Source organism: Platichthys flesus, chromosome 13 (genome assembly GCF_949316205.1).
Source record: "Platichthys flesus chromosome 13, fPlaFle2.1, whole genome shotgun sequence".
NCBI lineage: Eukaryota > Metazoa > Chordata > Actinopteri > Pleuronectiformes > Pleuronectidae > Platichthys > Platichthys flesus.
Genome location: NC_084957.1, coordinates 21,812,558 through 21,827,685, shown reverse-complemented (window position 1 = coordinate 21,827,685; position 15,128 = coordinate 21,812,558). Strand labels below are relative to the sequence as shown.

Genomic DNA, 15,128 nt, shown 5'->3' with positions numbered 1-15,128 from the left:
AATCCTCCACATTAAAGGATTTGATCACCAAACTGTCTTATTTATAGCCTGCCTCTGTAAGTTACTGTTTTACTGGTGATAGCGTCATCAATCAGCAATAGTCAATTGAATATGTATGAGATGACATGTCAAAAATATGGATATAAATAAGTAAATAAGTAACTAAACATAGTATTGTATCGTAACATGATCATCTTATTTATGTTGTTGTGACTTATTGTTGCTATTTTCCATATATATGTTTGACATTCAACACATAAAGGACATGAAGGTGTTCGAAAAAAATTTCAAGATGAGAACTAATGTGTTTACAGAGTTTTTATCTACATTAACTCGGCAAAAATAAACTAAGAGAAGCCACTAATGTTAATCCTACATTTTTCTCCAGCATGACTTACATTGGAAATACTACAGATTATTCATGTGCTATTGCGTCTTTTAAGTATAACTTGCAGCCCAAGAAAGAAAATCTACTTTAAAATGAATACTGAACTTTAAAACTTTAAGTTGAATAGCCCGACATGTTAATCATCCCAAAACCTTTTTTCCCTATGGCTTTTATCTGTGGTGTTTGGAGCAGCAGAAACTACACTACATCCCATGTTCAAACTGTGTCTCTCACAATAAGTTAACTGGTGATTGGCTCCAAACCCTCAAGTTTTAGAGATACACTTCTGAGCCGCACACGAAAAATGTGTTTCTGAGGAAAGCTGATGACAGCTGAGGTGAAAAGACCTATTTTTAATTCAGCAGATGCTCATTTCTGTCATGTTCCCTCTGACGTGCAAAAAAAAGAAACACACTGCATTTGCCTGCATATAAACAACTAATCAGTATTCTGGGACAAGGGGATTTCACACATAGTTTCCAGCAACAGTCTCCACAGCTGATATTAAGGCGTTGTTTAGGGGGCTGTCAAAAAATGCAGCCCGAGAGGAAAAACTCCTACATGTGGAGTCAGACTGAACTCAACCAGTCTCTAAAGCTATTTAAGAATATCGCAAAAAAAAACATTTGGGAGGGGGAATAGCAGTGATGATTGTAAGGTCATGTCATGTTGAAGCGGGACAAGTTTTTTTGCTTTGCCTCTGAGGGCACGGACCGATGCTGCGAGCGAGACAGGAAAAGATGTGTGTGCAGAATCAAATGACACAGCTCAGTAGACCTCGAATAAATGGGGAGGTACAGAGGCTGTAATGGCAAGTTTGAGACAAGGTGGTGAAATGAACTTGAGACGAACTGCTCACAGTTGTGACAGGTCGCTCCCGAGTATCCCGTTCCAGAGCAGTCGCAGGCGAAGGAGCTCCACGTCTGAGAGCAGCGGCCTCCGTGTTCACACAGGTTTGGGAGGCACCTGCAAAACAATAGATTTTTTTTTTTTTTTAGAGTTTGGTTATATTCATTTTTGGTTACTCTAGTCGTCAGTCTCTTCATTAATCAGTTATCAAATTGGATTTAGATGAATAGCAACAGAGTGAAATGCAACAAAACAGCAATGGCACTCAGGGGCCCTGTCAGTAGTCTTTTAAAAAAATATATAAAAATTAGTAAATAAACTAATTACTTACCATCTTTTGGCTTTTCTCAAAGCTATAGAGCAAACAGTGAACATTGAATGATTTACTCAATCAGGTATTGTGTATGGATGTAGGAAATATAAATTGGTCCTCTTGGGAAATTGGGGCCCCTTTATGGCCCCTGATTTAGAAAAATCCTTGATCTGTTACAGCACTGAGAACATCGCAAGCAGCAGCATCTTTCACACACTTTAAGATATCAGTCCTCAAAACAAGCTCCATGAATTATCCGTGGGAAAATGTTGAAAATGTTGAAAAACATCTTGTTTCACAATGTTAAAGAAAGCCCCATGGACTGGAGCCACAATTTAATGGCTGCTTCCCTGACCAGAGTTTCGTGGGAAATCATTCAAGTAGTTTTTGGCAACAAAAAACAAATGGAGTACGGTGACCTTCTTGGTGGGGGTGAGGAAATGAATTAAAAAATCTGAATAAAAATAGAAAGGATTCAGAGAACAGAAAGCAAAAGACTTAGGATATATAAGTGTCTGTTTTGCCTTAGCAGCAGTTCCTGTTCCTCGATTGACAAGTTGTTAATTGTTTCAGCTCCAGTTTACTTGTAATAGACCTTTGTCTTCAATTTAACCAATTTTCCATCACATGGATTCTTAAAAGAAATCATACTCTTAGTCGCAGGAGAAATTACAGTAATTTCTTGACAGCTAAACAAAACAAATCTCCAAGCATTTGTATTTAGCATCAGAAGAAAATACTTTAGTTAGTGTTTACGAAGCTGATCTTTTATTTATCAGGTAAGTAAGACCCCTGTTCACCGCCCCGCTTTATTCTTTTGTCTCTTGTTATGAACACACGCTTTTGAACTTGCCAAGAAAGAATAATTTGCTTTTTATTCATGTTCCGTGAAGCAACATTAAAAATCAAATAACAAATAACAATAACTGTGAAAATCATGGCTTCTCACACAGTGCCCTTGTCTGAGTTTCTGAAAAAGCTGACACATCGAGGTGTTTGTCTAAAAATAAAAGCATTACTGTCACCTTCAGACTAGAATGCCTGTTAATGGGATTTCACCACAATGCGCGCTTCACAGAAATTTATAAACCGCACTTTTCTGATTAATAGTCCCTTCCTCAAGCCTCCTCCAGTTTCACATAATTGCCAGCCTTTCAAGCGTGCATCTATAATTTCATACACTTTCATCTCTCACCTATTAACTGCAGCAGAGTGGGCCAGCCGCAACACAGATAAGGTTGCACCCACTGGTTTAATTACCATCAAGCTATTTTCTGTTCTAGTGTTCACGAGTGCTCTTACAGGTCATGAAATTACAGTAGCCGGCACACCCAGGTGCACGCTCACCGCAAATTAAGTCACGCGATTTAATTACACAGACAAAAGGAAATTAACACAGATAAGTAAATTTTCTCATACACTCGGGTCATTAATATGCAACAGTCACCTCAAGGCAGTAAACAAAGCATCATGTTTACTATCACATCAGACACAAGCACAGAGACATTTATAGACTATCTTTGTGTGACATATGCTTCATAATGCAGACACTGTTGATCTGTTGTTTTATGTGTACTTGCAAATCTTTTATGAAAAGGTCATTTTACAAATTTATATTTTTCAAATTTGGAGAAAATATGTCATCAAATAGTTGGTGCAATACTTTAATATGATTCCATATTTTGGAATTGTTCTAGGCAATTCCAAAATATGGGTTAGGGTTAGGGTTAGAGAGCTTTACCTGATATATAAAAGGCTTCACAACAAATTCAAGGCAACTTAAGACGATATAAAAAAGAAATGGATCATTTAGAAGATACATAAATAAATAATAAGGTCGGGAAGAGACAGGGGATTCATCCCGGATGATCTGAATAATTTGCAATATATTGCACATATTGATACATCTCACATATTCTTATAATTTTTCTTTTGTTTATTCTTATATTTTTTATTTTATTACAGTATTTATTTATTGTCATAACCTCTTATTTTGCTTGATCTCTCCCCCTTTTTTCTCCTGAATGTTTCTTTTCCACCTCACACCAAAACAAATTCCTTGAATCTGCATGGTTCATAACCAACAGTAGATCAGAAATTCTTTCAGATAACTCTTAAATCATACTTAGTATCACCTTTCCAGAAAGAGAAAAAAAAAACTTTGAGCTCATCAGTCACCTTTTCATTGACGCCGCAGTTGGCCGTGAAGCCTCACTGTCATCGTCGGCTTTGGTTACAGCAGCAGGCAACCGAAGAATCGTTCTGATAAACCCACTGTACATATTCCTAATCTTGACCGATAGATAATCAAAGTAAGGATCTCAACACGACTCAGAATAAATCCTTATGTTGTTGTGCATCTGCTAGATATCTAAACGTTTGTGAACATGTTTGTCATCTCAAAATGATAATTTATTCGTGCTGTGTTTAAACTGTTGTGTCTGTCATGTTCATGTGAAGACCTTCTAGTGGCCCAAAAACGATCAATGAGGCTTTAAAGAGTTTTCATTATATTACTAAATGGTTGTAAATATGCTTTAAAAAAAATCTGAACAAGGTTCATTAAAAACTCTATTTCAGCCCAATTACCACATTACATTCAGACTCATTCATCAATATATGAAGACACAAAAGGTGTGTTCATCTCCGCTCGGGGGAAAAAAACTTGTCTCATTCAATCTTTCTGTCATTTCCCGCAGTGCTTCCCCTCGCCTACTGACACGACAGACTGGCAGCGCTGTTGTGTTTGCATATCCTCCGACAGCGAACAATCTGGCCTTGAAAAAGGTAGTTTGAAATCTGACAGAGGAGCAAGTCTCCTCGGGGCAAATACAAGGATAGAAATGGCAGTTTGCATGTTTATCTCGTTGCTTTAAATGTTCCGAGCCACAGGCAGACATCCAGCGAGCTTGTGGGTCTGCCGCTCCCGTTCACAGGGCCCACAGCTGTGCAGGGTAATGAGGGATAGCACGCCACACAGGACGGTAGGAAGCGGCTTGTTAGCATAGCCCTCTGCCAGAGAAGGTGTTACCGAGATTCTGTTGCAATTTAATTGGATGATCCTGTCAGCATGTTTGTCTCCATGGGACAAGATGTCAGTGACTCTCAGGCTTCTCTATAGACAACATAGTGCCATCCACAAATTAACCAAGCGGGCATGAATAACTCGGCTGCCAACTTGGATAATGTTGCTCCCATTTTTATGTCTGACACATTTTGCCAGTTGGATATAACCAAGATCTCTGTGAGAGCTGTCCTCTAATTAAATACAAGGGTAAATAAGAGATTTCATCACCTATCTCTCATGTTGCACGTGTCGAACTGAAGCTCGTGGTAATTTCCCAGCAAACCTTGCTGCACGTGACTGAGATTCGTTGGCTGGCCGCTGAGGAACATGAGCCGCATGCAGCCTTGGAAGGACGGAGTCGGGATCTGGCAGTCGGCCGCAGGGCAGCCTGGATGGAAATAAAACATGATGCAAACTTTTGTTTTACTGTACAGGTAACATAAAACTGGGAGGAAACGGTATGTAACAGTGCCTCTGTTAAAGGTGGGCTTAGCGATTTAAATCCAATACATTTCTCTAATATTTATATGTTCTGGTTTCAATACACAATTCTGGATCTGAATTTGGGAAGCAGAGAAAGCAGGACGACCCAAACAGCACAAGTTCCACACAATCACCAAGCAAGGGAACGAGGAAGTTAGATACACCTCTGATCCAGTACGAGATTTCCATGGAGTCATAAACAGTACTATATGCTTATCCTCTTTCCTGGTACAATAATGATTTAAACAAGATTTTCATTCATCCACCCTGGCCACTACTGTTTCAGACATTAATAAGTACTGTTAGCAACTGGAAATACCTGTCTTCTACTACCGTCACAGAAGGTGACTCGCTCCTGAACCATCCCTTAGTTATGATGCTATAGGTCTAGAGTGCTGAGGGAACTCCCATCATGCCTCTTCTTCCATCTCTCTGCTTCAACATTTATTTATTTATTACTACTTTCACTAACTTTGTGTTTTTTTTGCGTCTTATAGTCCCTCTCTCTTTTTGCAGGTATCTCTGACTCCAGAGCTGCAGGATTCAGACAACAATAATTATTATTATATGAATTGTCGCTGCTATAATTAATAACATCTTTACATCCAGAATTATCACTCTTATTGTTTTCATTATGACAACTAGATATGGCTGTAACTAGATGTAACACAACTGTTCCTGGCCTCTCTCATCTCTCTTTTCGGAGTTTTGTGCAGCAGCAAGACGTAACGCTTTCTTTTTATTTACATCACATCCACACCAGCGTCGGCTCCTATCACCAAAAGCTCTTCTTTACCTCACCTTTAAAGAGGAAAACAATAATGTATCTTTAAAGTGTGAAAATCCACAAACCTCCAAAATACAAGTTGCCTCTTGACTCCACTTGTTCCCACAGCTCAGTCATGGAGCACGGTTCTCCATCCACACTCATGGAGATCTGTAGGTTCCTGGTGTCCAGACTCACTGAGTGCCACAGACCATCACTGACTCGGAGACCTGCGGAGGAACATTTCACATTTTCAAACAGTGAAGTCAGCGGCAGCACAGAAAGTTATTTGTTGAGGGCCTGGCGGCTGTGAATGAATTCCACCAGTGTGCTCTTGTTTCATCTACATGTGCGACACAGGCAAAGGGGAAGTGTTATGGACGTATTTCATGATATCATGGCTCCATGCATCAATGGCCATGGGAGCACAAGACTTTTGATGATTAATTTCCCCGGTGTAAATGTTTAAGTAAAGATACACACGTTTTGATACTCATATTTCGATACCTGCCAACGCTGCAGTCAAATCCACAATTTCTCATCAACACTTTGCCTTTGCACAGATTATTCTTGGCATCACACACAGTCAGCAGCAGCCGCTTCAAGAATAAGTCAAACAACCCCCCCCCCTCTCTGTCACACGTCAACTAAATTTAGTTGACGTGTAAATAAGCAAGATTACTCTAATTTCAGCTTGTCGGTGTAAACTAATTATTGTGGACTTTGCATGGTTTCCACTGATGTAAAACTAAGCCCTGTTCTCACCTACTGTAATATACAATTCCACATTTCACATGGGATTACTGCGGCTGTAATTCCTCCTCTCTTTGTTGATTTGGACTTTGAAAACCTATGAGCATGTACCATATGATGCACTGCAAAAAATCACAACAGTGTATAAAATAGTTTAAACTAGTGCCTCATTGACCTGCTGCAACATTACAAGGATGCTTGTAGTCTAATCCCTCAGTAATAATTATGATGTATGATATAGAGTAAAATAATACTGTTTTCCTGTCTGAAGCTATTTTGCCTTTATGTATATTTTCGTCATAATTTTAAATGCATCGAAATAACAGATTTCTTTTTTTTTTACCGAAACACTTTGCATCACTGACTTTCATGGACTACCCATCGACACCTTGTTGCTAATTACATACAAATCCTGGTTGGTTTCTGAAAATTACGTTTCACACAACTCACATTGTTCTAAATAGACTCTTTCATCTACTTTAACTCAAAATAAGACATAAAGACAGCTGGTGATTAAGATGCTGTGTTCAAGCTTGTATGTTAGTGCAGTGGCAGAATAAATCACAAATATTACACAAATTAACAGTCGTTGGTGATGTAAGCATACCCATATGATTACTGTAAGTAAGGAAAACAAATCCAAAATATAAGCGTGGCTAGCGAAATTGTTTTTGTGTCATTCTAACTGTCGAGACAAGAGAAGTATCAGATGAAGGTATGTGTCTTATTGGTATCATAGTAGTGAAGTGCAGTAAAATTTTAATTATATTTCTGTAAAATGTCAAACCTGATGACCAAACATCAAATCTGACCAAAGTCGAGCTGAAAATCCATTCAAAAGAGGAATAATCCAACCCAGTGTCAGCTATAAAGCATTTCTTTCAAAATGACACTGACATCCTCACCGAGCTGCAGCGCTCAGGAAAACAACACCATTATTGGTGCAGTGACTTGAAATGACTGAGCCACACCTCTCTTCCGCCCGTGCTGACTGGTCCTAGACTAAATTTGCATCCAAATTGAGCTGAGTGTGCTGCAGCTCGGGAGCCGAGCAGAATGCACCCTGGGAGTGATTTGAGTTAGTCCAAAATGAGACGTGTCCAAGCTCCTGGGAAAAGTTGAGATTTCCACACAGTCCACTGATGCCTGTCGCTTACAGCAGAACCTTTTATCCCGCAAGACTGCGAGTGCCCTGGGCATTTTTCTCCACTCCATTGACTGCTTCACGGAATAAACAGTGTAGCCGCAAGGGACTGCAGGCGAGCATCAGTGGGAGTTTCCTCTTCCCCTCTTTCAGCTCATATATATATCATGATCTGCTCGCATCCTGCTGCTGGCCAAGCTGGGAGTGTCATAGCACTGCCCAGGACACGAGTGTTCTCTATCATAGCGGTGATCTGCATGAGTGTTGCTGCCCTGTCAGGAAGAATAAAAGCTTTGCCTATTCTCATGCATGAGACGACACCTTTAAGCCCCACTGATGCCTCCAGGAAACACACATTTCAAGGTTTCATGCCATGACTGCCGACCTCAAGCTCCTCCAGCACAGACTGGCAGCGTGAGCTCAATGAAACCAAAGCTCATCTTGCTGTTTCCCGTCGTGTGTGTCTCTTTGTTTGAGGATGAAAAAAAATGAAGCCTATGGCTGTTGATGCAGACGATGTTGAGGCCGAACAGACGAAGAAACTGATCAATATTTGTTCCACACTAATGCTCTTGAAGCCTTTATCAAACAAGCCTTTATGGTGACTGAGTTTATCCTTAAGAGCTTCTACTGTCCACCTGTCGAACTGAACAAGAGTTTTAAACAAGTAAGAGACATTTCTTATAAAACTGAAAAGCCGGATTAAAACAGCAGGTTAAATATAGATAATTTGCTGATTTACAGGATCCCAGGATGAGCCCCACGGCTGTGTAACGATTGCTCAAAGACCTCTGCTGCGCTGAGTTTGACTTCGCTATGAGCTGTGTGATACTTTTACACCTTCACGGGAAAGGCGGTGAGAAAAAGGGAAAATGCTTTAATCTATAAACCTGATTTACTCTCAATTAAAATCCACAGTTTGAGATTCACAACTTAACTTGGAATTAATTTGCTGCAGCAGTTTTTAGGTTATTAATGAGGATAAAGATTTTGCAGCTGATACAAAACCTATAATGATGTTGCACAGTAAAGACGCATCAACAGGTATCTCTTTAAACTTAACGCGACCTCTACCCCTGCACAGCATGCAGTAAAGATTCAGCAGCAGTCAGTCTGGCCCTCACCGCTCAGCTCTCACTGTTTGTTATGAATCAGCACATCCATCATACGGAAGATTTCCAGCGGCTCCCAGGATCATGCTGCCTTTTTTGCACTAGACCAGCATTATTTCAGTACCCTGGTGTAACGAGGGAATTTACCCCCCACGCCCGTGTTTGATGCGGAGCACTTGCAGAGGACGATCCTGCGTCTTACACACATTTGCAAGACAAGATCCCAGGGATTATCTCTTGGTGTGTTTAAAATGTTAATGGTCTCCATGGTGGGTGGCTACATTAGCCTCTCCTGAATTTGAAACCCGAGATGCTATCTGCACGCTTGCTCGATAATAATTTCTGCGGCAAGTGTGACCTCCAACATCCACCCAAGGAGGAAGCAAAACGAGGAATCAGAATGACAATCAGAGAATGAATAAATAGATAAACACACCAAACTAGCGGAGACGTCAATTCATATCACAAGCAATGTGAGATTACATATTCACTCCGCTGAATTAATTTGACGTGAAACTTTCACTTCACACATCATTGCAAACAATAAGCAGACTCCAGGTCATATTTCTCATGTGCTATACAGCCATAACATCGATAGGCCCCAGAGAAGATAATTAAATGCAGTTTGGGTTAAATTATATAAAAAAGGAATATTTTCCCTGAGCTGCGGTGGTTGTCTTCTCCATCTATATTTCCCTACAGCTCACCATTTCTTGAAAGTCTGGCTTATCCAGCCAATCATAGTTATCGGAGTTATCTCTGCTAAACAAGCCCATGCACAGAATTGGATCAAATTTTCTCTCTGCAAAAAATAAACTTTTTATTGAGGACAAAGGTGATAAAAGTAAGTCAGATGAAATTACTGGCGCCACTCAGCGTGCTCGGTTTCCAGATTCTGGATTAGAGTGAGTGACACTGTCTGTCTTTGTCTGCCTCAGTTAAGTGAAGCACATAAAAACAAGCAGCCTTTCGCACTTTGGGGTCGACATGCTCAAGTAGATGCATCTCAAGTTCCCGTCAAGTGAGATTTAAAAAAATGCACATGTATTATCATCTTTGAGGTCAAGTTTAAGGACGTGGTTACTTTGCTTTCTTCCACAAAAGTTTTTTTTTTTAAGCAGACATATGATCTTTTTTAAAATTGAAAAGTTCTGCAAAGTGAAAAAGTCCAAAGCCTGTAGTAAAGTTAGCTCCTCTCCAACCCAGAAGAGCCTGAAGCCCCTGATGATCCTGAAATAACTCCTTACTAGACCGGCCTATGCTTTCATAACAGTGCGATGTCCCATAACTTCACAAAGCCCATTTGCTCTATACTACACAACAAAACAGTAACAAAGCCAAGCTGAGCGAAAGCGGAGGCCAACACTTCCCCCCACATGCTAGAAGCTGTTGAAAAAAGCAGAATGGTCCAGGTGACCAATCAGAGCAGATTGAGCTTCATCCGGAGCTAACACCAAGTGTTTGAGACAGAGGCTGAAAAGAGGAGCTGCTGTGATGGACTGTTCGAGGACAGTGATGGGTTTTCTGAACATCAACCTGAAAATGTGCACTTTATGTTTCCTTTAAATACATGCACACAAAGAAAAGTTAAGATTGAGTGTTCATCGCTTTGAGCTCTATTTAATGTGTTGGATATGTTTCCAGTGTAGTTCACATGTATTGATCTTGTACCTATTCTATCAATCAATCAAATCAATCAAATTTAATATGCATAGCTCATATTCACAAATCAAAATTTGTCCCATAGGGCTTTTAAAGGTGTGAATCCTCTGTAATTAACCCTCAACAAGAGTAAGGATAATCTACAGTGCCCTGGTGTTACCAGGCAATTTACCCCCCACGCCCATGCGGTGCACTTGCAGAGGATGAGTTTGCGTTTTTACACACATTTGTAGACAAGAACCCAGGGATTATCTCATGGTGCAATTCAAATGTTAATGGTCTCCACGGTGGGTGGCTACATTAGCCTTCTCTTTTTTAGAGCATTGCATTGTGTCTCCTGGACTGTTACCAATGAGTCAAACAAAAGGGTGACTCAGTCACCAAAAAACACACAGTTCCAGTAGAGGTACCTTTAAACCAAAATACTCTTTACTCATAAGCAGTGTGACCTCAGTTTTTGAGACATTTCAGGTCCTACATTGTTTCACATTGTTTCGTTTTTCCTCACTCTTGACATGTGCTCACGTTTTCTTAAATCTCAGGGTTACTCACCACATTGAGCTAGACTAGTCATCACTGGAGTATAATCAATGTGTCAAATGAAGAAGAAGAAAATTAAATATTGTATGTGTAATATATACAGAATTACAATTTCACGATTTATAACAGGTATTGTTTATTTTGGATGTTTGTATCATGGTTTCAGCCTGATTTAAAAAATCAATTGACCCCCTAATTACTTCATGTATAAGCATGTATTCACAAAAGTCTATTGAAAAGTTAATGTTAGAATTTGGCCATGGACGATCCTTTTTCATCTCATGTTCTAGCATATGTGTGTGTACGCTGTGCACTGACCCGTGGAGACCTCTGACTTCTGTTGTCCTGAGCTGTGGAGGGTCAGACGCAGTTGGGTGTTGCTGATCTGCAGCTCCAGTCTCTGGGGCTCCGGGTTCAGTGGCACAGACAGCAGCAGCCCATCTGCGTTCCACGTCCTGAACTGGAAGCGAACAGAGAAGCCTCCTGTGGCAGATGCTGCTGATGGAAGCGACAGGAAGCTGCTGCCGGAGCTCAGAAAGGTGCAGGCCACCAGCTGGGGCTGCGAGCACGAGAAGGTCACGTTGCCCTGGAGGATGACAAAGCCAAGGACACAGATTTGCATGTATCTTCAGCTATGTTTGGGAAAGCTGGTCTCATATGAAATTCATTGTGATGTGTTTCAAAATAAATGTCATATGCACCAAAAGGGGCCAGATGGTTAAAGAGGAACGAGCAAAACCTCAACCTAACCTCAGCCAGGATCATTAAGTGACATCTATTACCGGTTATACCGAATTATCTGTCATAAATTATTATAAAGTAATCAGCAGAAGCAATTAGAAGCCTACAAATAAAATGAAGCCATTAATTCATGATAATAATGCAGCTGCAAAATTTCTTAGTATTTAATATGTCACAGATTCAGTAAAAACTTACTTTGCTGGTGATTAAAGGAATAGGTTGACATTTAATTAACCTTATTTGTTTCTTACTGAGACGATCGATACCAAACTCGCTCTTCCTGCAACTCTAAAGCTCAGTAATCAACACATCAAATCTCCTGCGTTAAGTCTCCTCAACATGGTGCATCTTGCTGGAACTTTCTGTCCCTGGTTAGTTGGCTCTGTAGCCCCACCGAAAGTCACAAACTTGTCATTCTCCCTCTTCCGTTTTTATACAGATATTTTGTGAGCTTGGCAGATTTTGAAGCTTTTTTAAAATACGGGCCGGCTGGTTGAATTCAGTCCTTATATTTGGATTAAGTTAACTCGCTGCTGCCGGTAACTTCAGACTATAAATAAAGACAAGAGACCGGTATCAATCTTCTCATCTAACTCTTGGGAAGAAAATAAGTATTGTGTATTTAATCAAATTAATAACACTATAATTAAATCGCTAAAAAAACATCACATTGTTAATGGCCCAAGGATGGGCAGTGTCTCCATGGACCAAATTACCCTAATCCAAACAGACAAATTTAGAACGGACACTAGTTAAGAACTAATTCAGTTAGAATAGCATATTACATATAAATATAAATAACTCGTGAATCTTGTTGTTATCACCTAGAAATTAAGACAATTCAGAAATTCAGAAATGGATTGGGTGCACTGAGAATCTGTAGTTCTATCGAAGTTTGTTCGCTCCAAAGCAGCAAAGCCGCAAAGCAGCCTAACATAAAAAAAACATTTCAGTTTAATTCTGTGCATTGCAGAGGTTGTGTTAGGTGTGTTCAAACTTCAGACTGGTCATGTCTGTCGAAGTCAGAGTCCTATCAGTCCCGACGCCTGCAGGGCAGCACAGAGCAATCACAGCTCTTTGACTCTCAATGTGATTCCTCTATCAACCTCAGGGAGATTGTCCCATTGAAATTCCATTACAGCTTCCATCTTGACGCTCTCCCTATCCACCTCCCTGCCTCTGTTGTCAGTAAAGGCTTTTTAACACAGCAATCAGACATTAAATGGAGGGGGTGTCTCAGATGAGATGTGGCTTGTGGCTCTTTGACCGACCGTTCTGATTTGTGTGGGAGGTCGAGTCTCTAAATTATCCACTCACACACTTGGACTTAATGAAAGAGTAGTTAAGATTGCAGTGGACGTAATGATTGTTTTCAAGTTATACCTTCTTTCCGATTTCTGACCAGAATATTTTAAATCAGAATAATCAAGTATAATCAAATCTCAAATAGAAAACAACAAAGCGAACTTTAAAACTTTTACTGTGACGTTGGATGGTTTGTTAGATGAAAATAACATAATAACTGTAAAAATGGATCAACCAAGATATTCATGGTTCCATGATGATGTATCCTGAAAACTCTTGTGATGTCCTGACATTAGTCATGTCCTCCTGAGTTTTCAAAAGCCAACATTTTTGCTTTTGTAAAGGTCAAATTCCTATCGACTGCTTTTAAAGATAGATGACATGACAGCTCCCCAAAAGTGAAGCCAGAGCTTCTTGATAACCCCCTGGTGGCTGCACTGTAGTTTATAATCCCAACGTCCTCCACATTAGCAGATTGAACAAAAAAAAGTCAAAAGTGAACATTAAATTATTTTGGGTAGATCTAATCACACTGTTAGTACTTAGTTTATTGATGCTGTGAAAACGCAGTGAAATTACATGATTGACAGCTGAAATTTGGCGGGACCTTGATATTAGAGCTTGGACACCTGACCACTACTGTGCAAATTTTCCACAAGACAACACCAGCACGAGACAGCAGCATCCGACTCAACAATATTTTGGCTTTACTTCTGTTCAGGCAATGGTTGTGTCATCCATCTTAATTTACATCCTGATCTGAACTTTGTGTTTTTCACAAATTGGCAGACACTAGCATGCTAATTCCCTTTGATCTATCACACATAAAAACATCACTTTGTTGCCAACTTTCTCACCCTTTCTGTTACCGTCCCTTTCCCTTGAAATATAAATCAATTAATTTTCCCTTGTGCAAAGATGTTCTGGCCTAAGGTTTGAAAATTGTGTCTGGGAAACCATTTGGACGGACTCATGTCTACAGAGGAAGCTGAAGATCCTGATCTGGTAAATAGAGTTTCCACAGATGTATGTTCTTACAAATGTATCTGCACATATGTCACAGTAAATCGAAAAAGAAATGCTATCTAGAAAGGCTAAATATATGTTATAACCAGGACGTTTATTTTTAAGCTGTCAAATATCTAATCTCTAGTTCATCAAATGTATGTTTCGATTAGATATTTATTTAAAAAAAATAATATTGGTTATATTCTTATCAGATTTTGTAAAACCCAAATAGTATTGTCTGTACGTGCCTGCAAAATCAAGTAGACGTCTGGCTCTTAAGCCTGAGCGTTTCAACATCCATCTTCAAAAGGAAGATCTAATGAATTTCGCAGTATAGAGTATGTGCACTGAATACAGATGTTCGAGCAGCTGACTCACTCTGATACAAGCAGACACTCTGAAAGTCCATCAAACTTACCACACTGTGTATCTGTGGCTTGCGTCTCTTTGCCAGGTCTATGATATTGATCCCGTTGTAGTAAAGGTTTTCCATGCAGCCGTGGAAGTTCTTCCTCAGAAAGGTGCCGGGTTTACCAGGCAGCGGGATGCCCCCAAAACTCAGCTGTACGGTGACAAGGAAACATCAGGGGTAAGCCACTTAGCCCTAGATACAGAAATCAATCTAACACAAACAGGTACAAACATGCATATTCATGTCTGCTATGTTTATAGAAATATTTGCCATTTCCATTCTGTTCTGCATTTTACCGTGGAACCATCGTCAGGCAGTATAGACGCATGCCTCAAAATACATGAAGCCCACACACTTATTCTCACCAGTTTCTGCATAAACAGCTGAGCCAGTGATTCAGCAAGTGAGAAAACAACACCCACTCACTGAATCCAAACACTGTACACTCTACAGTGATTACATGAACACAGTATGTGAGCCTCTGGTTTGCAGCTTTTCATGGCTTGATGTTTGTCCTTTGTCAAACAAAGGCAAATATTGATGCTGCAGCAGTTTTTATTTTTTATAGCATTGCAGTACCCATGT

The 15,128-nt window shown here is 40.0% G+C and overlaps 1 protein-coding gene across 1 annotated transcript in view; it reads right to left on the bottom strand.

Annotated features, from left to right (window-relative positions):
• The window catches only part of LOC133967630 (contactin-associated protein-like 5), a 93,560-nt gene that overhangs the window by 35,239 nt on the left and 43,193 nt on the right, over positions 1–15,128 (bottom strand). The window contains exons 7-11 of the mRNA XM_062403203.1: positions 14,550–14,693; positions 11,396–11,663; positions 5,953–6,096; positions 4,846–5,005; positions 1,248–1,354 (exon numbers count right to left, since the gene is read on the bottom strand). Coding sequence (XP_062259187.1) covers positions 1,248–1,354; positions 4,846–5,005; positions 5,953–6,096; positions 11,396–11,663; positions 14,550–14,693 — 823 coding nt within the window. The remainder of the gene's footprint in view (positions 1–1,247; positions 1,355–4,845; positions 5,006–5,952; positions 6,097–11,395; positions 11,664–14,549; positions 14,694–15,128) is intronic.